Genomic DNA, 24,271 nt, shown 5'->3' on the forward strand with positions numbered 1-24,271 from the left:
ATGAACTGATTACATAATGTCTAGAAAAACAATTTCTATGAAATTAACCTGCTTCCTTAGCAAACATGTTATTTTCCTATTATCTTCCGAGATTCAGTGACAATAAGGACCAAAAAAGCCTATTTACCTTAGGTAACTGATGTAATAGAAAGATACTATCAGTTGCAATAGAAGTCTTACATCGCCTGCTTTTTGGATTTATGGAAGGCAACTACACAACCATGCAGCTATCTGGTAATGACAGTTTTCTCTAAAAGTCACTCTTTGATTTGAGTTGTTTAAGTCTTGTGAAGGCTTGAAGAAATTTTAGTTCTTGACAACAGCAAAACATTGAAGGGAAGTAACTGAGATAAAAAAGCAATAAGAAAATAGTGTCAAAATGTTCCACTTGATTGTTTGCAGTATTTGTGCCAAAAAACCCAGCCAAATGAAAGGCTGCAGGAAGTATGCATGCTATCATAAGAATGATATTTTGTGTGTGTCCAATGGTCTTCATTCTTATTATTTCGAGAACTTTCAGGGAATGTTCATTCAAGTTGCAAATTAATTTTTCTATATTCTGTCTCTGAAAACAAGGAAAAGTTTTCCCATTTTTGTCTGCCATCTAGTGTTAAGAGGAAGAACACTTGTGTTCTGCATTTACAAAGCTTTAAGTATTAATACCTGGAAGTGCTACACAGTTTCTGCCTGTATCATCCTACATTTATGAAAATAGACACCAGCATTTTCTCTAATGCTTAACTGAAGATGTTAGATGTAAGCAATTATCTCAGATACCATTATTAGTAGACTACTACCCTACCAACATATGTTAATTTGTCACAGCAATTTCAAATACTTGGAGTATTTTTAATTTTCTTTAGTCTCTTAGGTGACAGTGCTGTGTTTCCAGGATACCACCCATGATCAATATGGCAAGTAAAACAAAACAAAACAAAACAAAACAAATCCAAACCCTGCCTGTATATACTGAAATGTTATATATACTTATCTCTGTATCAAACGTATAGTGAAAGCATATGCAAAAATATTTTCTCAGAATTAATATCTCACTCCTGGAAGTTGTCCTATTCAGATTTAATTCCTCTAAGCTGAAGTCACAGAACAATAAAGAGTAAGATTTAATTTTCTAAGGAGTTCCAGAATTAATTAATTTCAGTGTATTTCTGACACCTTTTATAGTGAAGGAGACCGTAAGAAAATAAAAAACTTTCATATTTCAAAGACTGGGAGAAAGAGCCCTAGAAAGACAAATTTTGTAACAATAACTTCTGGTAAATAACCAATTTTTATCAAACTGCCTTATAACGCATTATGACTCTCTCTCCAAGTAGCAGTCCAAGATTTCCAACCTGGTTCTATTCTATTCTATTCATTTGGAATGGGAATGTTGGAAATAATTAAGGACATTTAGAAGTATAGCATATATATAAACAAACATAGTTAACTCACTTGTACTATGGCCATCACAATACTTTCGCTATAACATGACAAAAATCATGTACACCAAAGGAAGATTTACCACAATTTTTGAGCTCTAATTTGATGGACAAATGTTTGCATCTTATGTACAAATACATGTATGAACATATATGTTGAGAAAACATTTTAAAAGCCTTTGATTTTTTAAATTAAGTTACAAGGATAGCACTCATCAAAATCAAATGATTATACTTTCAGTATTATCCTAAACTGGAAACTATCATGTTTTAAGAGACCACTCTGATAGAACTTGAGTGCTGGGTATGCAACCTAACAGAGATCAGCAAAAAATCCACCAATAATTACAATGAATCCTTGCTTGAGACTTCCTATGGAAATTACTGGGGGGAAAGAGAAAAAGGGGAGGGTTTTTTTTTTAAAACAGTTAATGTACATCGTAATAAAAATAAATATATCTCTAAATGTGATAAATAGGATCATTTCTATACTATGAAAACTACTGTAATTGGAGTTAGCCACCTTCTGAATAATGCAGGTGGTTTCATCTCTCTGATCTGAAATGTAGGTGTTTAGTCAAATGGGATGAATCAACTCACTTTTGACTGTTAAGAGCTTACAAAATTAGCTGAGGTGTCTATCCTTGAGATAAATTTGATATAATTTATTCTTAATGTCATGACAACAGTAAAGAGAAGACTAAATTGGCAAAATGCCAGAGAAGGTATGGATGTGGAATTTGTGCCTGGGAATACATAAATTTATCTTTCTTCATCCTGTGTCTTTTAGTTCTTTTGGAGGCTTGTGTGGTTGTTTTGAGATGCTGATGAATCATGGGCCTCTAAACACGTCAGATCAGACAGGCCCTTTCATCCTCGGGGAGAACTGTGTGGCAAGAACACATGTGTTTGGGATTAAACCTGAAATACGAAATCCTGGAATCTTTTCCTCAGCAAATGTACGAAATAACAAACCATTGTACATATCCCAGTGGTGAGAAGAATGTCTGAGCAGGCACAGAGGAGAATTTTACCATGAGATTATGGGAGAAAGCGTGACTCTTTAGGAAGAGACTATGTGCAGATAAAAGGGATCAGCTGCCACCTCCCTTCAACACCTTATTTGCCAGTGCAAGAGGCAGGATGTGTGCTGGCAGTAGGAGGCTTCAGGTGGCCAAACTTCCTTCTTAGTGAAGTTGTAGGTCTTGTTTTGCCTAACCCTTTGTTGTCATAAGAATGCGAGTTAGCCTGTTTAAAGCACAGCTCAGACTGTGGCTTCACTGCTTCTTGAGCCATCTTAGGAGATCCAATTCGGTGCACCACGTTGGCAAACAAACAGGAGTCCTGGGGATTGCACAAGGGCAGACACAGATGGGGAAGCTGCTTAAGCCAACACTGCTACCACAGTCTGAAATGTATGTGCACTGTGTTGCTCATAACAGTAAGTGGTCTTTACCTAAAGAAATTCATGAAACAAGAGGGAGCAAAACCTCCCTGCTTAGCTACATCTGGAACTTGGGGCAGATGCCACTACTGTTTTGGCTATTTGGTTTAAAAATGACCTGAGCCATAAATAAAGAAAACCCATAATAAATTAAAGAATAGCACAAAAGCCTCAAAAACACTTGCCTGGCTGTAGGGGTGGTTTCTGTGAGAAGACACCAGAAGATTTCTGTACGTGGGAAGGAGCCAGCTCCAAGACAGACCTGCCACAGGCCAAAGCTGAGCCCATCAGTGACATTGGTAGCATCCCTGTGATAACATATTTAAGAAGGGCTAAAAACTGCTGTGCAACAGCAGCCAGGAGTGAGAATACATGAGAGAAACAGCTCTGCAGACACCAAGGTCAGTGACAAAGAAGGGGCAGGAGGTGCTCCAGGCGCTGGAGCAGAGATTCCCCTGCAGCCTGTGGTGCAGCCCACGGAGGTCCACGGTGGAGCAGAGATCCACCTGCAGCCCAGGGAGGACCCCACACCAGAGCAGATGGATGCCTGAAGGAGGCTGTGACCCTGTGGGAAACCCACGCTGGAGCAGGATCCTGGCAGGACCCGTGGCCCCTTGGAGAGAGGAGCCCAGGCTGGAGCAGGTTTGCTGGCAGGACTTGTGGTCCTGTGAGGGACCCAAGCTGGAGCAGTCTGTTCCTAAAAGACTGCAGCCCATGGAAGGGACCCACACTGGAGCAGTTCATGAAGAACTGCAGCCCATGAGAAAGACTCATGTTGGAGAAACTAGTGGAGGACTGTCTCCTATGGGAGGGACCCCACGCTGGAGCTGGGGAAGAGCGTGAGGAGTCCTCCCCATGAGAAGGAAGGAGCGGCAGAGACGCGTGATGAAGTGACCGCAACCCCTATTCCCCATCCCCCTGTGCTGCTGCAGGAAAAAAGGAGAGAGAGAAGCTGGGAGTGAAGTTGAGCCCAGGAAGACGGGAGGGTGGGAGGAAAAGGGGTTTTTTATTTGTTTTTATTTCTCACTATCCTACTCTGTTATTAACTGGCAATAAATTTTAATTTCCCCAAGTCAGGTATGTTTTGCCCATGATGGTATTTGGTCAGTGATCTCCCTGTTCTTATCTCGATCCATGACCTTTTCGTCATTATTTTCTCCCCATCCTATTGATGGAGAGGGAGTGATGGAGTGGTTTGGTGGCCACCTGGTGACCAGCCAGGGTCAACCCACCACACTGACAGGAGCCAAGAAAGGAACTACGAATTATTCAGTTAATATTCATAAAATATTCAAGAGCTGGAGAATGCCTTGCACTGGGCAATGTAGAAAGTTCAATCTGTTCAATTTATAAAAAATACATGATAATAATTACAACATGCAATGGATATGGATTTTCCTTTGGGGAAGAAAGTATCGCATAAGAAAACTAATTTTACTTTTTAATTTATGAGAAAGAACAGAAGCAGATGACTGGAATCTCAAACCACAAATGAAACTCTGTCCTGCTCCTAATGCTCAAGGCGAGGCGTCCATCGGCCTACGAGGCTTGTGGGGCACACACCATCCTTCGCAGCCACCCCAACTTCAGCCAATTTCATGAACATCGTTATTTCGGAGAGGCAGCGCAGGCAGGAAGCCCACAGGCCTGCTGCTGCTCTGAAGTCTGCCTGGGCATTACCAAAGTGCCTCCCAAACCAGTCAAACCCATGAAAAACACAGTATTCGTGACCTTTCTCCAGTGCTATGCAGGAATTGCGGGGGGATACGCCCGGGGCGCCGCACCGAGAGGCGGGAGGGCAGCCAGGCCGGGTACGGGAGCACCTCATCCCCACGGCCCCCTCGCTCCCAGCGCCTCCGGGGCGTCGACACCAAGAGCCGGGTGCCGCCGGCAGCGCCAGACGGACCGCGCCGCGGACACCGGGCGGACACCGGACGGACACCGGGCAAGACGGCCCCGGCCCCGCCCCGCGTGCCGCTCCGCACGTCGCCGCCCCGCCCCCGCCGGCCGCAGCTCTGGCGCAGGCGCAGCAGCCGCCGCCGCCGCCGCGGCCGTGACCTTGCCCCGCCCGGCTCCGCCCCACGCGAGGCGCGCGAGCGCCGGACGTCACAGCACCCGCCCCCCGCGGCGGCCGGTGCGCGGCGCGTGCCTCAGCTGTTTCCGGCAGTGCGGGGCGCCGCGCAGGCGCGGTAGCGCGGCCCAGCTCAGCTCGCCGCTCCGTGCCGCCGTCGTAGTCGCCGGTGTCCTCTCCCGGCCGCTGCGCCGGGTGGCACCGCATAGGCCACGGCCCCGGCGGCCGCCCTGCTTGTGAGCGCGCTGGGCCCTGCCCGGCGCTCGGCAGCGGCCTGGGGAGCGGGGGGAGGCGGCAGGCCTTGCCCAGCAGGTACCCGCCCGCCGCCGGGCTGGGCCGCGTCGCCCCGGCGGGCGAAGCGCGGAGGGGGCGGTGAGCGCGTGCCGGGCACGCGGGACTGGCGCGCGTGACGCAGGGGTGGGTGTGGGCGCGTGACGTGGGGCCGCCGGGACGGGACGGGACAGGACCCGCCGCTTGTTGACGCCGCCGCTCTCGAAATCGTTTCTGCGAAATGGCGCAAGGTACGGACAGAACGCGCTCCCCCTCCCGCGGCGGGAGGCGCCCTGTGCCCACATAGCGGCCTGCAGCCCGGCTGCGCGGCGGGGTCGCTGCGGGAGCGGACGGGCGCGGCGCAGGTTCAGGCACCGCTGAGGCAGCTCTAGGTAAGGACGCTCCTGCCGGCGGTGGCATCGCCTCCGCTGCTACCTTGGCGCCGGGCTGCGCGGGTGTTGGCCTGCCCGACCTCCCCGGCACTTGTCACAGGAGCCGGAGAGGTCTGAGCTTGCCGTTTAGGTGGATAATGCATTTGCTGCTGCGGTTTCAGCGTTAACTCTTGTATACAGTGCGAAATTCTGATCCACCTCAGAAACGCCTTACATTTACCTTGTACAGTGAGGATTTTATGCCACCCTTAGCTCTTAGGATAGGAACATTCCATTCAACTTGTGACTTTATGCTGAAGCTCTACTCAAAGAATGGGTGTCATTTCTCCCCTGGGAAGAATTCTGCAAGGGAGTGGTAATATAATGACAGTTTCATTGGAAATTTGGTCTCTGCACAAGATAATTTGCTAAAGAGATACTGGAAAGACCAGCAAGCAATTTTCTATATGTCGCTAAATGCTTTTAGGAAGTGTTGCATATTGCTCAAGGTGGGCTTAAACTGGCATTTAAGAAATAATTGTGTTGAAATGTAAATGTTGGGATGACACTACCAAAAGCCCTGAGCAGCAGATATCCCCATGAGATTATTTGATTTGAATGTTTATCTGCCTTTACTGAAAGAATAAATAAGTTGCATCTGCTTTAAGCAGCTCTGTGATTTTAGTTTAACTTGTTACTGGTTTGGGCTTTTCATTGTTGTTTTTTATATTTTTCAGATAACACCGTGATACGAGACCTATTTATTGAAATATATTTTCTGAAATGAAGTAGACAAGCAACATAGAAAAGGTGTAATTATTTATAAGTAATGACTGTTCATTTTTCTTTAGACACATACTTGTTCTTTGTGATTAACCCAAAAACTCTTTGGTGGAAGCAAAGAAACAAATACCTGTTTTTTTATAGACCTAAATTTAGCTGGAGGATAAATCATGCCATTCAGCAAAGGGTTTTTCATACAAGTGAGCCTCGGTGTAAGTGGGCCAGAAGCAGAACACTTTGGTATAACAAATATGTTTACAGCCATGACTTTTTATACTACAGAGTTTCTAAACTTCTAACTTCTTCTGCCAAAGGACTTACAAAAGTGAACAATCGCATGTCACGAATTAAGAATACTATAGAATCTGTTTCGAAGGCAGTGTCTGGCACTCACAGTGAACTTGTTTCACGGATAGCTCGGTTAAAGTCACACTCAGGTACTCCGGGAAAAGCAAATAAAAGTAATGCGGATGCAGATAACATCAGTGCAAATCTAGAAAATGCTAAACAAGTCTCAGATGCCAGAACTCAGGAGGATTGCAACAGAGGCCCAGCTGCAAAGAAATCTACTTGTGTAAGTGAAAACTCAGAGTCTATGTTAATAAGGTCAAAAGGCGCTTACCAAGATACTCCAGAAGATTCAGCGTCTACTAGAAACCACCTGTTTCATATAAGCTACTTTTCTACAAATTTTGGAGAGACTTTCAACTTTGTAGCTGATCATATCAACTGGTACTTTAATAATTCTGTTATGGATCAAGAGAGAAAAAGGAATGCTTTACTACAGGACTCGAAAAATGAAGAGAAGAATAAGTGTGATTCATCAGAAAACACTGAGATGAATGAAGAGAAGATAGTGGATTCAGCAGCGACTTTAGCTCCTGAAGCAGAGACTCTGGGTGCTGAAAAGACAAATGCTGCTCTTCCAGTTTCCACTAAAAAAAGTATTGCAAACTTTCTTTCATATCCCAGTAACAGTGTACAGGCTTTTGTGGACAGCTACATTGGTGGGTTGGTTCCCAGGTTAAGATCTGATGCAAAAGTTGTTTCACAGCAAAAGAGTAAACAGCCAGAACAAAAAGTGTCTGAGAAGGATGAGGAGGACAAAGCAAAAGAGGTAAAGGCTGCAGAAGAAAGGGAAAAGCATCTGTTTCTACAGAGAGAAAAGGCAAGTCAGTGTTTAGTGTTATTTCTTTATGTATTATTTCTATGTATATTTTATTCAAGTGTATATATATATGTATATATACACACAACTGTGTATACATCTATATGTAAACTTACTTATATAGTTACATCAATAAGCACATATCTGTGTATGTACTTGCATACTTGTAAGTACACATGGACACATACATGTGTATATGTACATATAAGTACATATGTACTTAAATAAGTATATACACATATATAAAATCAAAATAAATTTATACATATTATGTGTAAGTTATATATACATTTACACATCCATATATGTACTTACAGATAAGTATATGTATGTATACATATACGGGTGTATGGTTTTTGTCAGTACATATATGTAAGTTTATATATGAAGTATATATGTACATAATGTCTGTGTAGTATATGCGTATATTTAGTTCATATGTATGTAGAGAGTACATAAATATAGATAGATCTAGTTGCTTTTTTGTTGTTGTAGTTATAGTAATCTTACACCTGGTCCAAATACTGTGATTTCAGAGCTGCCCTGAAAATACATCTGAGTACATGCTGACACGTGTTTGTTTGGTGTATTGTTGCTGTGATCCACCTTTATTTACTTTCTAGTAAACAAAGAATCAAAAGGTTGCCTGTTTACGTTTAAGCAATGTTTACTTGGATCCTGTAGCGGGTCTGTAGTACAACATGCTGTCCTTCTGAGAAATCTTAAAATAAGTTTGGAATTAGTCGTGACAAGTTGTACACATTTGTTAGAGTGGTTTTATGTTATTTGTATAACTTTATCTTGTTTTAGATTATTGCAAGAGTGAGCATTGATAACAGGACTCGAGCTTTAGTTCAAGCCCTACGAAGATCCTCTAATCGCCGAATCTGTATCAGCAGGGTTGAAGAACTGACCTATCATCTTCTAGAATTTCCAGAGAGCAGAGGAGTTGCAATTAAGGTGCAAATAGACTTTTTGCTTAGACAAAAAATAAATATCTGATAGATGATTGACATAGAATAACAAAACTTTCTTCTGTGCTTTTATGGGCTAGTCATTTTTTTTTTTTTTGGTAAAGATTACAAAGTGAATGTCTCTTTTTATAGCATTTTTTTAGCTGGTTTAAGCAGATTCATATGCAAACTATCAGTAGTTTAGCTTAAGGCTCTTAAGATTGCAGTGTTTAATTTAGAAGCATAGAGCATTGTCATGTGGATAGATAGTATAGCTTTTTCTAGTGGTAGCCAAAGGTCATACACTGTGTCCTCTGTTGCAATTGACCAAACAGAATGTACAGTACAGTTGATCTGCATATGCACAACTGTTTTATGCTTGTTTGCATGCTTCCTTTGAAGAGAAATGACAAGAGTGGAGTAAAACCATCAAATAAGCTAATGTAATCTAGTCCTACTCATTCCCTTTCCTGCAGTGAGAGGACAGGAGGTGGGTGGTAGACTATATTAGCAGTACTAGCCAAATCACAGCGTTTGTTAGTCCCGTACCTTTTTCTACAAGATGTGGCAAATGTGTGACATAGACTGTAGAATTGCTGGAAAAGAGATCTTTGGGAATGGAGTGCAGACCAGGTGAATCATCTGGGCAGGGCACAGGTTGGGCATCCACATGAATAGATGGAAATTACTTTATGAAAGAATGCATTCACTACTCCCATTTTTATTATGATACACTGTATCTTTGTGATAATAATTGTAAATTTAAAAATACTCAGTGTGAGGAAGAATTTTAATTTTTGTTTTATTTTTGTTTTAGTGTACTTTGAAGACATTTCCCATTTTGAAGCATTGTGGTACTTATTCAGCAAAGCCTGGGCTTTTAGCTATACTTAGTGTGCTCTGTACTTGAGTTTATTTTGGCCAATGTGAAATTAATGTCTGTTAAACTGAACTGCTGGTAAATATAGCTTTTCTAGCTATTAGAAAGATTTATGTTTCACCTTGATTGTTTAATTCTGATAGGTAGGTAGTTTAGCGATGAGGGATGTACTACATAATACTGGAGTCTATCCTTTCCCTTGTTAGAAAGAGAGATGGGTAAATACAGATTTAAATAATTTTTCCTCGAAGTAATACCTTAATATCATACTTAAATGCCAAACTAGTAAACTTAAGTATGGATTGTCTTGGTATAAACATATAATTAGAATGAAATATCTTTGTATTTATCAATAGGAAAAATTAATCCCATGCCTACTGCGACTGAGACAGGGAAATGATGAAAGTCTTCAGGCCGCTGTTAGAGAGACTTTAGCTGTAATTGGATATACAGACCCTGTGAAAGGCTGGGGAATTCGGGTCCTTGCTATTGATGGAGGAGGAACAAGGTAAAACCTCTGGGTTTTTTATGTACTTGTAGCCTTTTTCCATACTTTAACTGGAAATAAAATTTCAGTTTCTCTTTTAAGTTTGTGTTCAAAGATGCAATTTGTGATTTACAGTTCTGTATGTTGGACCATCCAAGTGATGGATTTTAATTTTGTATGCATTTGTGCTTAAATTGCCATGCATTAGTAGTCCTATGACATGGAAATTACCCATTTAAAGTTGGCTACACACTTAAGTACTTGAATGGCTCTTTCTTCTTTTGGAAATTAATTAAATAGTTATTTGAGTTAGTCTGCTCACAAGTCTAATCTCAGAATACAAAATTTTTGTGTAATGCTACATGTAGTTGGTGACGACGGTTGTGTTGACTTAGTAATACAAAAAGATGATGATGTACTTTTCTGGAGGGTGACCTGCCTTAGCAGGACTGGTCTCATATGAAAGATTGAATAGGCTAGTAGTGAAAGTTATTCTATCCATGTTACTGATTTATATCTCTTCTACAATGAACACTTTTTTCTTTGGTTTATATACCACATCTCCTTAGTTAAGTGAGCACTAGTTCTTCATGAATTTGTGCACCTACCACAATTTGTAAAGAGTAGCAGCAGAAGCACATTCGTTACATTTGAGGTCCGATGAAGAGCTGTGTTTTCAGGCATATTTGAAGAAATCTTGTTGGCAAATATTTACCAATTCACAAATCTTTAGTGGTAGAAAGTGAAATATGAAGTCATTGTGGAAATAGTTTTACCAACGTTGTGTTTCCCCATAGTATTTCTTTACTTGCATCAAAATCAGTTGTCTTCAGTGAGGAATATGTCACAACTTCAACATTTGTGTTTCCAAAAATTCATTGTAAACCATAAAGATTTTGCAAAGTAGAAAGAATGATACTTCACAAATAAGAGCATGATGCCAATATATATAAATACAGTGTGTTAACTTTTATGTTAGATTTTTAGGGGAGTGACATTACAAGGGCATTTTTTACCATTTATCTTCTTCACATTGGCACCTTGCCAGCAAATCATGTATGAAATAGTTGCCATCAACCATTCTGTGGATTTTTTTTTTAATTAATCAGAATTCTACCTTTTCTGTAGACTTGGTGTTTATGCTAGGCAGTAGTACTTTAAAAATATGGGGCTACTGCCTTAATACAACATATAATAATTATAAAAATATTTTAAAATTTAAGTATTTATGGAAAAATATACAAGCTTAACCTTGTTTTAAGGGAATAATTCTGTAACTCTGAATGCTAAAGTATTGTTTTGTTCCGATAAAATACGAAGGCAGTTTGGTAGTATGTATGGTATTGTAAAGTCATATATATATACACACCTATTAATAAAGCAGATAGAAAAGTTTTGTATGTGTGTCCTTGTCAACGGAGGATTTTTTTGTAGTATGTTTTATAGTACAAGATTTTCAAGAAGTGGCTACTGATTTTGCATTTCCAATTGTCTTAGAAAGTGATAGTTACATCTATACCACTATTGAAACAAGTCCAGAGAGTGACCCTGAGCACTGACCACTGGTTGTTGTGCCACCTAATTGGTGGCATTCAGCTGGTTATAGTTTCGGACTGGGTTAACTAGTGCTCTTCAGCACAAGCCAGGACAGTTTTGGGGACAGCATGCAGGAGGTGCCATCCTCGGCAGAATGTGTTGGCAAGATGGTGCTCAGTTTGGTGCTCCTGCTGTACTCAGTTCTCCAGCTCCAGCCCAGCAGAGTTTGCACCTTTGCGTGCCAGATGCTCTGTTTCATGCTATAGAAGCAAAAGTGTGATGGTCTGGGATGCATCTCTCCCACTATTTCTGATACATTGAACTGAGGCAAAAAAAACAAGACAGAAAAATACTGTGTGGCAAGGGGCATTATATAGCCCCGTTAAGACCAAACTTTAAGTGCTGTGCAGGGTGGATGCAGCCAAAATCTATCCTGAGTCTACATCCGCAGAAGGTGATCATCCCTGAGCCTTTGCTACAAAACTATACAGCTGTGGCTATTGAGTACTATTTTTGGTATGCCTGTGTATGTCATTTTTATTTAATATTCATCATTCCATTTTAATTGTTTTGTTACTTTTTTATTCCCTGAAATATTCAAGATTCTTACTGTTGTAAGTTCTTAAGTTATAATTAGTTATAACTAAGTAAAGGTGAGCTTAATTAGAGCTATGTATGATAAAATTAACATTGTGTGTGAAGGGGCTTTTTTGTGTTTCAGGGGTTTAGTTGCACTTCAGACCCTACGGAAACTAGAACAACTAACTGGAAAGCCGGTTCATCAACTTTTTGACTACATTTGTGGTGTAAGCACAGGTAATTGTTAAGCCACAAGTTGATATTTTGTCATGAATATAGTCAAAGAACATCTGAGGACTAATGCAGATTTTGCAGAACTTGCTGTTTTCTGACTTTGAGCATAAACTGGGAGAGTACAGGTGTGATTTCTAAGGCTTTCTTTTTTCTTCTGAATAAGAACTTTGAGTGATTCATTATATACTTGTTGCTTCTAATTAAAACCTCAAATTCATTTGTCATTTTTTTCAATGAATATGAAACCTTCATTTTGAGCAGATACAAGTATCTTAGATGTTTATGGGGCTTTACAGACAACTAAGGTAATACCCCTCAGGGACTGATACTGGACCAGTGATATTTCCTGTCTTTTATTAATAACCTACACAGCAGGACAGAGTCTACCTGTAGCAAGATCCTGGATGGAATGCTGGAACAGGCTGCCCAGGGGGGTTGTGGGGTCTCCTTCTCTGGAGACATTCAAAACCCACCTGGACGCCTTCCTGTGTAGCCTCATCTAGGTGTTCCTGCTCCAGCAGGGGGATTGGACTAGATGATCTTTCGAGGTCCCTTCCAATCCCTAACATTCTGTGATTCTGTGATGATACTAGAGAGAGTGGTCATACAGTGATACCCTCTGTTCAGATCAACCTGTGCAGGCTGGAGAAATGGCTTGACGGGAACCACCTAGGGTTCAATAAAGCCAAGTATCAAGCCTTCCATCTGAGGTGAGCTGACTGGCTAGAAACCAGCTTTGCAGAAAACAACCTGGTCCTGTTGGAAGGACTTGAACGTGAGTAATCAGTGTACCCTTGCAGCGAGGAAAACTGACCACGTATTGGCTTTCATGCGCAAATATGTACCCAACAGATTAACAGTCTCTGGCCACTGCATGTCTGCTTTTGGGCTCCTCAGTAAGTTCTCAATCTGTTGTGTACATTCTTATAGATACTGAGTGAGTCTGGCAGAGGGCCAAGTCAGGGGACTGGAGGTCATGACATAGAGTGCAAGAACTGGGTTTAAAAAGGCATAAGAAGACTAAGGAGAGACCTTATTGATGTTTCAACTAATGAGAAAACATAGAGAAGATGGAGCTAGACTCTTCTTGAAGGTGCATAGTGATAGGAGAAAATCCAACAAAGAAGTTGGAATATGGGAGGTTACAGTTGGGCATCAGGAATCATGTTTTCCTTGCAAGGATGTTCAGACACTGGAAAAAGTTTCCTGCATGGGCTGTGGAATCTCCATACTTGGAGATATTCAAAACTCAGCTGAACAAGTCCTGTGTAACCTGTTCTAATTTAACCTGTTTGAACAGGAGGTTGGACTAGATGACCTCTAGAGGTCCCTCCCAGCCTTAATTAATCTGTGACTCAGTGATAAGTTACACTCCCCTAGGAAGCAGGAAACTCTTAACCATAAGGTTCTTGTTAAAAGACATCTCTTTTGGAAATGATGCTAGACCAGTAGCACCATAATTCTGATTTCTAATATAAGCAGTATGCTGTAGTTAATAGCTCTATTTCCTTAAGAAACTTACATTCATATTTTTTTTTCACTATACTGATCTTCCATACAGTTTAATTCAGAAATGACATTAAATGCAGTCAGCATGAGTATATATAATGTTCATGTTTCCAGAGATTTGCTCGGCAGGCTCAAAATAGTAGAGAACGATTTTTAGGTCTACTAGACAGAATTCATTTGTATGCAGAATATAGTTCCCTGCTTTACATTTTTAATAGTTTTTGAAAAAAGTCCTTTGTTAATTTAGCAGTAAGTGGTTGTTTTTTTGGAAGAGAGAGAAGTGTTTTGTTAGTGAAACTAATGTCTCCTTCAATCATGTTAAAGACATTTTATCTTTGAAAGAGAGGCCTGATGTTCTTAATTTGATCCCACTACTCTGATTAAAACTAACTTTATTCTTAACTCAAGAGATTTGTGGTTTTGTAACTGCTAGTAATGTGTTCTCTCAAGCTTTGTTTACACTACCAAGCATTTGCACTAGTTTTGCTTGCATTAGGTGACAAGATGTGGCTGGGATTGGCTGTACGTATTTGTCAGCGTGTGCTAGCAGTGTACTTTCCTATTTCAGTTTGTGTTGGTGGTACATGTGTCAATAAGATTTGCAGAAGCTTGCAACTAGATGAATTGTGGTTTACAAGACTGATGTATTAAGTAGTAGGAAGGAGCCAGTTGTGCATTAGAGTTCTGGTTTTTTGTTTTTGTTGTTGTTGTTTTGGTTTGTTTGGTTGGTGTTTGTGGGGTTTTTTTCCCTGCTATGCTTTTCCTTTCTCTCAATAGAATTTAACTGAGGTTTAGAAATAAGGCCTTTGAGGTTTAGAAGTAAGCAGTTTGTTGTGATTTCAGCATCACAGAGTGTGTCTTTGTAGTTATCTTCCGTGTACTTCACTGGTGGTCGTGCAGGTAGTCATAGAGAAAGATCACTATAATGATGCTGTTATGGACCTTGCATACTTAGGTCACTTGCCTATTGCTGAGCATGACATCTGAGCGTAGAAGCACCAGAAAATCTACAAGTACATGCAATGCCATGATAACCGCTGATCTTATTTTATGGGGAACCAAGATAATGTAAATTGTGTGCCAAGTTTGTGCCTGTTCTGTGCAAAAATTCAAAGATGAAAACAGAGCAGCTGAGAGGAAGAAGTGCCATTGCCCCATGAACTGTGTTGCTGGGAATTCTGCAAGTGAGGATGATTATCACTGTTTTCCAGAGTATGACATGCTTTTATAAATGCACAGAGCACTTAACCCGTTGAGGACAACTTATATGTGCAGGTATGCTGTGGATGTGGCTTGTATCTTGTTTGCACTGCTTGTGCAGCCTTCAAATATATCACAGATGCTTCTCAATAGTGGTACACTTATAATTCAGTCACAGGGAGAAGTTTATAACATCAAGAGTATGTGATCAGGCTAAGCGCATACTACCACATTTTCAAATGTGCTGCCCTGCCCCAGGAATTCTAAAAATACACTTTTTTTTCCTAAATTTCTATATTGCTCTGATAACTAGTGGCATTCAGATGCATTGTATGAGAGATTCAATCATTGACATGGTGTGATTGTAGGTTTTCTAAGCATATTTTTTTCCAGTGCATTTTACTACAGAGACATCTGAATTGTGTTAGTCTCTTCCGCCATCGGTTTTGGATGTATGTGAGGTTTGCATTAGGATATTATCCCAAAATATTTCTCTCAAGTTGTTAAGAACAGCACAGGGCTGGTGCCACCATCTATTCTTCCAGCCTTCAGTGATTTGCAGATGAGGAGCCTCCTTAAATGAAGCTTGCATGTCTCTGATGATTTTTTTAGCCCACAATGGCTTTCCAGTTTTGAAATGCATTTTGAAGACCTTTCTGATGGAAGAAGTATATTTTTCAGGAGAACTCATGAATAGATCAAGTCATGACATTATGGAGCTGGAGGCATCCTTAGGAGGTTATCTCATTTCTCAAGGGAAGGGTCAGCTGTGTGTGTTTCACTATTGACAATTTTCCAAGATTTTGATTCATGTTAGACCTCTTCAGAAAATCTGTGCTAGTGCTCTGCTGTCTTTACTTTTGGGAAAAAAGATTCAAATGTCTAACATAGATCTTCCTGTTGCAGTTCAAATGTGTTTCCTTTTGTCCTGACTCCCCAGGAACATGGATAACAGATTCTTTTTTTTCCTCTTTGTAGCAGCCTTTTCTGCATTTAAAGGTTTTCATCATAGCCTGTTTACTCAGGCTTTCCTTACAAACTGATTTCCTTGACCTGTAATCATTTTGGGGGACTTTTTTGTGTGATTTCTCTTTTTTTTTCAATTTTCCACTTCTTTTTTGAAGAATGTCATTTGGGTCTAGGTATAGCATTTCATCTGAAGTCTTCCTAGTACTGAATAAGGAAGGAAAACTTTTGTCCGTCAGGTTATATTCTTGCCTATCTTGTGTTGTCTTATCCCTGTGTTCTTCAAGATATGCCCCTTAGCCTCTCTGGTTTTATTTAGGTATTTTTTCCCCCTAAAGTGTTTGCCATCAAGCTTGAGATGGTGGCTGCAGTGTACGAGTCTGTCATACAGAGCAGGATGTGTTAGGAGCATCAGAAACATTTTTTTCACTGGACTATCTGACAGAGCCTGCACCTTATCTTTGATTTTTTTTACCTTATTCTCCTATGAGTGTCATGTTACCATCCAGCAGGTTTCAGCGAAGCCCTTTAAGGTGTACCTTCGCTCTGATATTATCCACTGCCACTTTTGTGCTGACACGGACTGCAGTTTTTGGTGCTGTTTCTCAGGACATGAAGTGACGGCAAGTTGAACATGAGCCAGCAGTGTCCCTGGCAGCCAAGAGGGCCAACTGTGCCCTGGGTGCATCCAGCACAGCATCGCCAGCCGGGCAGGGAGGTGATTGTCCCGCTCTGCTCCGCACTGGTGCGGCCTCACCTGGAGCTCCATGTGCAGTTCTGGGCACCACAGTATGGAAAACATAGTAAGCTACTGAAAAGTGTCGAGAAGAGGGCTACAAAGTTGATGAAAGTTTTGGAGGGGAAGCTGTATGAGGAGCCGCTAGAGTCACTTGGTTTGTTCAGCCTGGAGAAGAGGAGACTGAGGGGAGACCTCATCACGATCTACAGCATCCTCACAAGGGGAGGAGGAGGGGCAGGCACCGAACTCTTCTCTTTAGTGACCAATGACAGAAACCAAGGGAATGGCAGGAAGATGTGCCAGGGGAGGTTTAGGTTGGACTTGAGGAAAATGTTCTTCCCCCAGAGGGTGCTGGAGCACTGGAGCAGGCTCCCCAGGGAGGTGTCACGGCCCCAAACCTGACAGTGTTCAAGAGGAGACTGGACAACACCCTCAGACACACGATGTGAACTGTGGGTTGTCATATGCAGGGACAGGAGTTGGACTTGATGATCGTTGCGGGTCCCTTCAACTCGGGACATTCTATGATTCTGTGAAGTGAAAATGAATTTGCATTTGATATGAATTTTAGCACTTCGGCTTTGAAACTGTTCACCAAAATGTGTGATATTACAGAATTGATGCTGCAGAGTTAAAAGGAAAAGGAGGTACCAGAGGATTTGAATTATTCAGGAAAATGGTGCTTCTCTGCTGCTAGATGTTTAGTCTGTGTTAAATGCTGACATGTGATGATTTGGAAGTTGAGTAAGTTTCTGTTGATGAAACTTTGTGTCAAGTAGACCCAGGTTGTATTATGCATGTGTGCTACATTTTCAAAAAACGAGACCATCAACAACAGATACTTGCCTATGGTGGTGAGGTTTGTCAGCAGCTTAGGAGTCGTGTTTCCTTTAAAACCATCTGTAACTTTATGTAGTTCTTTTTGCATATGTGTTTTATTCTTACACTATTTCAATAGTTTACTCCTTTAAAAATGATGTTGTAGAAACCTATTGTGTTTACTTCCAAATGGTAAAAATCATGTGTCCTAATAATTCCTAATGCTTAATTACATGTCCGTGCAATATTGCACAATTAGATTTAAGGGTGGTATTTGTTCCTTTCCATTTATTAAGAATTGTGGTGATGCATTAATTGTATTTTTACAGTCTTTTTAATGGTATTCTGCTTTTTGGATACCGTTGTTTTGTTCCTATAAAGGTAGGTCGTCTTTTTTTTTTTAGGCACACACTAGATGGCAGTACGTATGAATGACTTATTTTACATAGTTGCAACCAAATGTATTCCAAACTAGTCAAAAGTACCTTATTTTTACAAAATTTTCCTAGACTTTAGCAGATAACAAGTAATGCTCCAAATATATTTTTAATACCATGGCATAGATTTCTCTTACTCATTTCTCTTTCCAAATAAAGTGGATTTAATTTGCCTTCTGCCATATATGTGTTTGCAGAGATGAAATCTGCAAAATGAAATAATGCCATTGGTCAATTCCTCATAGTTCTGTTTTTGAAAGTAGACTCTTCCTATCTTGTATACATTCTTTTAGAACATAGTTTGTGATCTTTGAACAGGGGTTTAGTGTTATAAATGTCAATTGGTCTTCCCTTTTCAAGATAGATATTCTGCTAACCTATTAACTACATTAAATGGTAATCCATCTTTATACTCTTACTCCAGGCTATATTTTACATTTCAAAATATTTATTTTTCAGGAGCTATATTAGCTTTTATGTTGGGGTTGTTCCAAATCCCGCTGGATGATTGTGAAGAACTGTATCGCAAGTTAGGATCAGATGTTTTTAAGCAGAATGTCATTGTTGGAACAGTCAAAATGGGTTGGAGCCATGCCTTTTATGACAGTGATATCTGGGAAAAAATACTCAAGTAAGTAAAAAAAAAAAATCTGTTGAAAAATAATTTATTAATATATAATATCTGAAAGCCTTTGGGTTTTGTTGTTTGGGGTTTGTTTGTTTGTTTGTTTCACTGACTGGTAAGCAAATTCTTAAAACTAGAAAGGATTAGCATATACTCTCATTCTTTTGAAATAGCTATTTTCATATTTACCAAAACCTTGAAAGCCTTTAATGTAATGATTTCTGTTTCTAGGGAATGAAATAAGCTTTAGTGCGCTGATTTCTGATTATACTCCTGTATGCTTGCCAGCTCTGCTTGATCTGACTCATTATAGATCTGCTACAAATTTTACTAACCACCTGCTGTGCCTTTTTTCCTATTAGGAGACATGGTGAGAAATGAAATAATGTGCTGTAGCAGGGATTTTTAATTTTAGCTGCTATATTGAGGGGTTTTGCCCATTGCCCCTTTATTTGGAAAGGTAAATGAGCTGTAAGGATTGCAATGAAAAAAAAATGTGCTGTGTCAAAGTTGCCAATGAAGTGGTATTTATTTGTAGATATATATACAAGTGCATTAATGGATATTTAGGAAAAGTCACTGGAAGAAGTTATTAATATTTATTACAAGTTTCTTACTGAGCTTTATTCATCTGTATATATATTGATAGTTCCATTTTTAGCAAACCAATGTCATAGTTTTCCAAGCAGTCTCAGCTGGCACTGCTGCTGAGAGAATGGAAACAATACTCTCTGAGAGCAAACAGAAGATGGTAAAGAGCTACTTTGGATAAGTAATTACAAATTCCTTTGGGAAGACGGTTAATGTGTTTTGTGGGATTGAAATAGTTTCTTCTAAACATTATAGTGGGAATAACTGTGCTGCCTGAGTTTTAATCATCTCATTTTGCTGAAGTGGAGAGGGAGGCTTCCAAGTACTTTTTCTCTGTGCTCTTGCATATTTTTATGAATAAATTTATTTATCAAATGAGTATAATGAGTTTTTCTTCTCAGATATCTAGAGTTCCTCTTTTTTTCAGAAATGAGATTTTTCTCTGTTTTCTCTCCTTCTTTCCTCTGCCCAACTCAAAGAAGTCTTATGAAAATCAGAATTACCTCATGTGAAAGTATTTTATATACCTTTAATTAAAGCGCCGTTTTTCTCGGTAGCTGCGTGTAAGCCATGAGAGAGGTAAAGCGCTCTCCTCCTGTACAGTGGACAGAAACCAGGCAGTTACTATATTATCCATAGATTAAATTAAAAATTAAATTTACTGATCAGTAAACGAGTTTTCGTTGACCTAATTCTGCACTGTTGAAGGAAGATACTATGCCTACACATCATTTTATTGAAAATGAGGGATTCCTGCAGGTTTCCTTGTGGTGTGGAAACCTAAACTAAGAAGGGAATAGAAAGGATATATAGCATGTCCTTATGGCAATAAGAACATCAGGTCTAACTTTCAGTCATTGCATGGGAAAACTGCTTTATGTTTTGTTTTAAATTTAAAAGCCTTACTTGTGCTGAATGTTGTTCTTTTGGTTAAATGGTAGTATACTTGTCAGCATTGCTTGAAATGGGGGGGGTATCCACTTACAATATACAGTCATGCAAATATACATTTAGTCCTACCATAATATTGATGAGATTATTTTCTGTCAGAAAGTATTCTTGCTGAAAATAATTAAGCTAATGTTGCATTCATGAGGCGTATTATAAATTCCATTTCAGAAAATGACAACTAATTTTTGTTAACTAACTTTTTATTCTAAGTGCTGCAGGGAATTGATTTTATCTCTTATATATATGTTTATTTTAACTCTTCTTATGTATTCTTTGAATTTCAGTTTGAGGAGTGGTTTTAATCAGTTATTTTTATTATTTTTTTCAGAAAATTATATTTACCATATATGAGTCTATGTGATGCAATATTGAATTGCATTTCTAAGAAGCTGGCTTATAGTTCCAAGTTTTCTGATTTTCAACTGTTATTTACATATACAATTTACTAATTTTTTACTGTATAGAGAAACTATTGCAGAAATTTGATGAGCAGCTAGGGCTTTGCACAAGCTAACTGAAATCCCATCCTGGGAATTTGTAATCCTGAGAAGCAGTCAAGCACTGTAGAGAGGGTAGGGTAAAAGTTACATGGTCTCTGACAGGAAAATGGATAATGCACATATTTGGGGTTACATGTAATAATACTTCAAACTGGTATTTGTTATGCAAATTGAAGTATAAATTGAGACTGCTTTCCAGTGACTAGACAGGCAACGTGTTTTGTACCACTTAGTCACTCCAGACATACTTAACAGATTTTGCAATATTATCAGTGAGATGTTCTGTATCCTTATTGAACATGAAATAAAAGTCTCTTGTAGGTTTGGTAAAGGTGTCATAGTTTCCTGCTACTTTGGTTGTTAGAAGGGAGTTAAAGTTACAGTTTTGCCTTTCAAATTGAATTCTTTCTCCAGACTGTTTGATTGCACCCTGGCTGTAGCCCATTGTGCTTGGCAACATGTTCTTCCTAGCATTATTGAAATAAGTGTTGCAATAATAGTGACTCAAAGCAGTGAAAGAGCAACATTTATAAAAGAGACTTGTTGTTTAGGTAGGTCATGTCTAGAGGACATAGGTCACAGACAGACAGACACAAAGCAGATAAATGGAAAAAATGGATGGCAAATGGAATTATGTGTAAAATAATAACCCATGAGTGGAAAATGTAAAATGCTTACAGAATTTAAATTAACTTCAAGATCAAAAGCCATTTGGTTGTTGTCATGGACAGTTTAATGAAACATCTGTATGCTTGTGGTCAAACAAGATGATTCAGTGTGTGACAGTTGGGATTGAAAATATAGAAAATGTTATACTGGTGTTATATTAATCCATAATACATTTGCTTTTAAAATACTAGTTACAGTCCCAGTTACCCCATTTTAGAGAATGTTTCTGTTCTAAGATTGATAAAAAGTAGCCACTGACCTAAAGACTACTCATACAAAGAGATTAGGACTCTTTATCTGTAATTAAAAAAGCAAACAAGTGGTAAATTGAGATAGCAAGATATCTTGAGAATTTCTGTTTTCAAAGAACAAGGAATTATTCAATAAAATTAAAATTACAACTCTTTCTCTTTTAACACAGTATGTGTATAAACTGTGGAGTTGTGTTGTGACTTTGGTAAAGGTGATTGAACAGTGTGGCTTGACAAAGACATTGCTATAATAAGTTATTACAGTATTAATGCTAATAAGAAAACGAAAATAAATTTGGAGGTGATATTAAACTTTAGACCTTAATGTCTAAAGTTGCACAGTAGTTGAAAGGATTTCTTGTACCTACTCTGAAGCATCAGTTCCTGGCTTCATAAGAAACGAGATGTGAAGAAATAATTCAGTTTGACATTTTAAGCTTCTTTTGTTTTCTGACCTGACTAGATTGATAAAGGTGGTGTTTTTGAGAGTGGAAGCACTACTTCCTACTGTCACATCTTTTAAATGCAAGGTTCTCAGAAGTAAGGATGATAAGAATGTCTTTTGTTCATGCTAAACTGATAGACCATTTTCAATTTTCAGAGAAAAAATGGGCTCAAATCTTATGATTGAAACTGCAAGGAATTCCAAATGTCCGAAGGTTAGTACAGTTGTCTAAGGTAAATACGAATTTTGTATTCCAAAAGTACTTTTAAGAGTTCTGAGTAAAAGTACTATCCCAAGAAGAGTATTGGGTAAACGGCATGAGTGTTGATACAGTCTTCAAGCTTCCATATGAGAGAACGCATGCTTTTAAAGGATAAAAATTCATGAGATTCTTAAATTTCTGCAGTAATTTCTCCTATTTTAATTAATACTCTAAGTTAGAATATGTTTCAGAGATGTTAAAAGGCTTGTAAGCAGAGAAATACTTAGGTCAACTTCTTGAAGTTGTGCAAAGTTTGTGTTTTCATATAAGAGCATTCTAATATCTGGAGATCCTGTCATGTTGGCTGTGATCTGTTATTGTTATTTCTCCTCACTTTATCTGGATTACCAGGTTTTCTCCAGTCACATTCATAGACCCTGAGATCTCTACTCTTCCTGTATGGTCTAAACGGCACCAATTAATTGGAGGGTGTTATATACGGCAACAGCACGAGAGTGGAAGATGAGAAAGCATGGGTATTTTATTCTTGGTGAAGGATAGGGTGTGAAGAAAGAAGAGAAATATGATAGCACATATTTCAGAACAATCTGTAATTAACAGGTGTTTTGGTGTCATAGCACTGTATTCAATGCTTTACTGTTAAATGGAAGATATTCACATTTTTCTAAACATAGAAACAAGTTCTTGACTGACTGCGTTCCTAGCCCATGTCTAAAACAAGGACATGAAAAGGCTGGAGTGGTATGTTGCTTTCTGAGAGAGAAGCTATCCTACATTGACTTGAAAGTTATCTTTGAACCGGGATCTTTGGCTTCCTTCCATGTTCTTCAGTAATAAAATGTGAATATAAATAGAGTTGAAACTAGCTATTCCCAGTAATAGCTTTGTAGTGCTGGCAGTGCTGGCACTCTTTACAAGGAACAGCAAAATAGAAATAAAACAAGCAGTTGTGTGCTCTCTGCTGTGAAATTCATAGTGAGATGGATTTTTCTAGAAGGTGCTCAGCACTTTAGACTGCATCATGAAGTGGAAGTGTATATGAGTATTACCAAAAATAAATTCAAGCATCTATCAGTGCTTAGAAACAAACCTTTCTTTTGACAAGACCAGGAAACTTTTCCTCCATCAATGACAGTACAAGTCATGTATGTGTGGTGTTTCTGCATTGTCGTATAGAACAATAAGGATGGACTTACTGTGAATTAAATGATTTAATTTACGTAGCTGAAGAATGGAAACGAATACAGTGATATCACACCATCAGCTGCTAGTGCTGTTGACTAATGTTTCACAAAAACACCCTACTCTCTGAAATAGTAAACAAAATAGAATCGTACACCCACTTGTCTGCTGAAGAGTGGTGTTCTTAACAGTGCCAGCCAGGCTGGGTGCATCATCACTGAAAGGTCTTGCACATTGTAACACTCACCCATAACTATAGGTACTCTCACCTTGTGTGATTATATCTGTAATATGTGATTTTTTTTTTTTATTTTTTTCTTCCAGTCATACGTTTTGTTTTATGGAAATACCATTTTGGCTTTTCGCTTAGATTTACATATATGACTTTTTCTTAATGGCATTTCAGTGTCTTTACAAAAGAACCTTGAAAGACTTATGTTTGATTCTTTAGGTTTTTTTCCTTTGGGAGAGATACTTCCTCCAATCCTTTAACTTACATTGCAACATTAAGTAATCATTTTCTTGGAGAAAGAATTCGGTTGGCGTTTCCAATGTCATTTGCATTAAGTGCATTGTTGCATTGCTGGACTTTTGAGAACAAACTACTATTCATAAAGACAAAACATTTTAAAATCATATAGATGACATCAGCTTTTTGTTTAACTATCAATGGATAGATATTAGTAGAAACAGAATAGCCAGTGGAAACAAATAATTTCAGGTTAAAAATAACATTTACTTTAGGAAGTTTGGTTGTGGTGTTTTGGGGGTTTTGTTTTGGTGTTGTTTTTTTACTTTTGCTTTTTAAAATTTAGATATGCATTATGAAAAAGTAAGTAAGTAGTAAACCAAGTAGGATTCCAGAGACGCATTTGATGTATAAATTGAATTTCATATTGTGGGAAGTTGTTTTTATTATTATCATCATCATCATATATATGACTAATTT

General features: G+C 39.1%; 1 protein-coding gene across 3 annotated transcripts in view; it reads left to right on the top strand.

Moving 5' to 3' along the window:
- Positions 1 to 5,073: 5,073 nt before the first annotated feature.
- Positions 5,074 to 24,271, top strand: part of PNPLA8 (patatin like phospholipase domain containing 8) — a 41,227-nt gene continuing 22,029 nt past the window's right edge. Inside the window, exons 1-7 of one of the 3 annotated variants that reach the window (XM_065654572.1) lie at positions 5,074 to 5,616; positions 6,333 to 7,546; positions 8,357 to 8,506; positions 9,736 to 9,887; positions 12,124 to 12,218; positions 18,345 to 18,516; positions 22,074 to 22,131. In XM_065654572.1, coding sequence (XP_065510644.1) covers positions 6,425 to 7,546; positions 8,357 to 8,506; positions 9,736 to 9,887; positions 12,124 to 12,218; positions 18,345 to 18,516; positions 22,074 to 22,131 — 1,749 coding nt within the window. In that variant the 5' untranslated portion in view covers positions 5,074 to 5,616; positions 6,333 to 6,424. The remainder of the gene's footprint in view (positions 5,617 to 6,332; positions 7,547 to 8,356; positions 8,507 to 9,735; positions 9,888 to 12,123; positions 12,219 to 18,344; positions 18,517 to 22,073; positions 22,132 to 24,271) is intronic. The other 2 variants (XM_065654575.1, XM_065654583.1) reach the window with 2 other exon arrangements.

Source organism: Caloenas nicobarica, chromosome 1, assembly GCF_036013445.1.
Source record: "Caloenas nicobarica isolate bCalNic1 chromosome 1, bCalNic1.hap1, whole genome shotgun sequence".
NCBI lineage: Eukaryota > Metazoa > Chordata > Aves > Columbiformes > Columbidae > Caloenas > Caloenas nicobarica.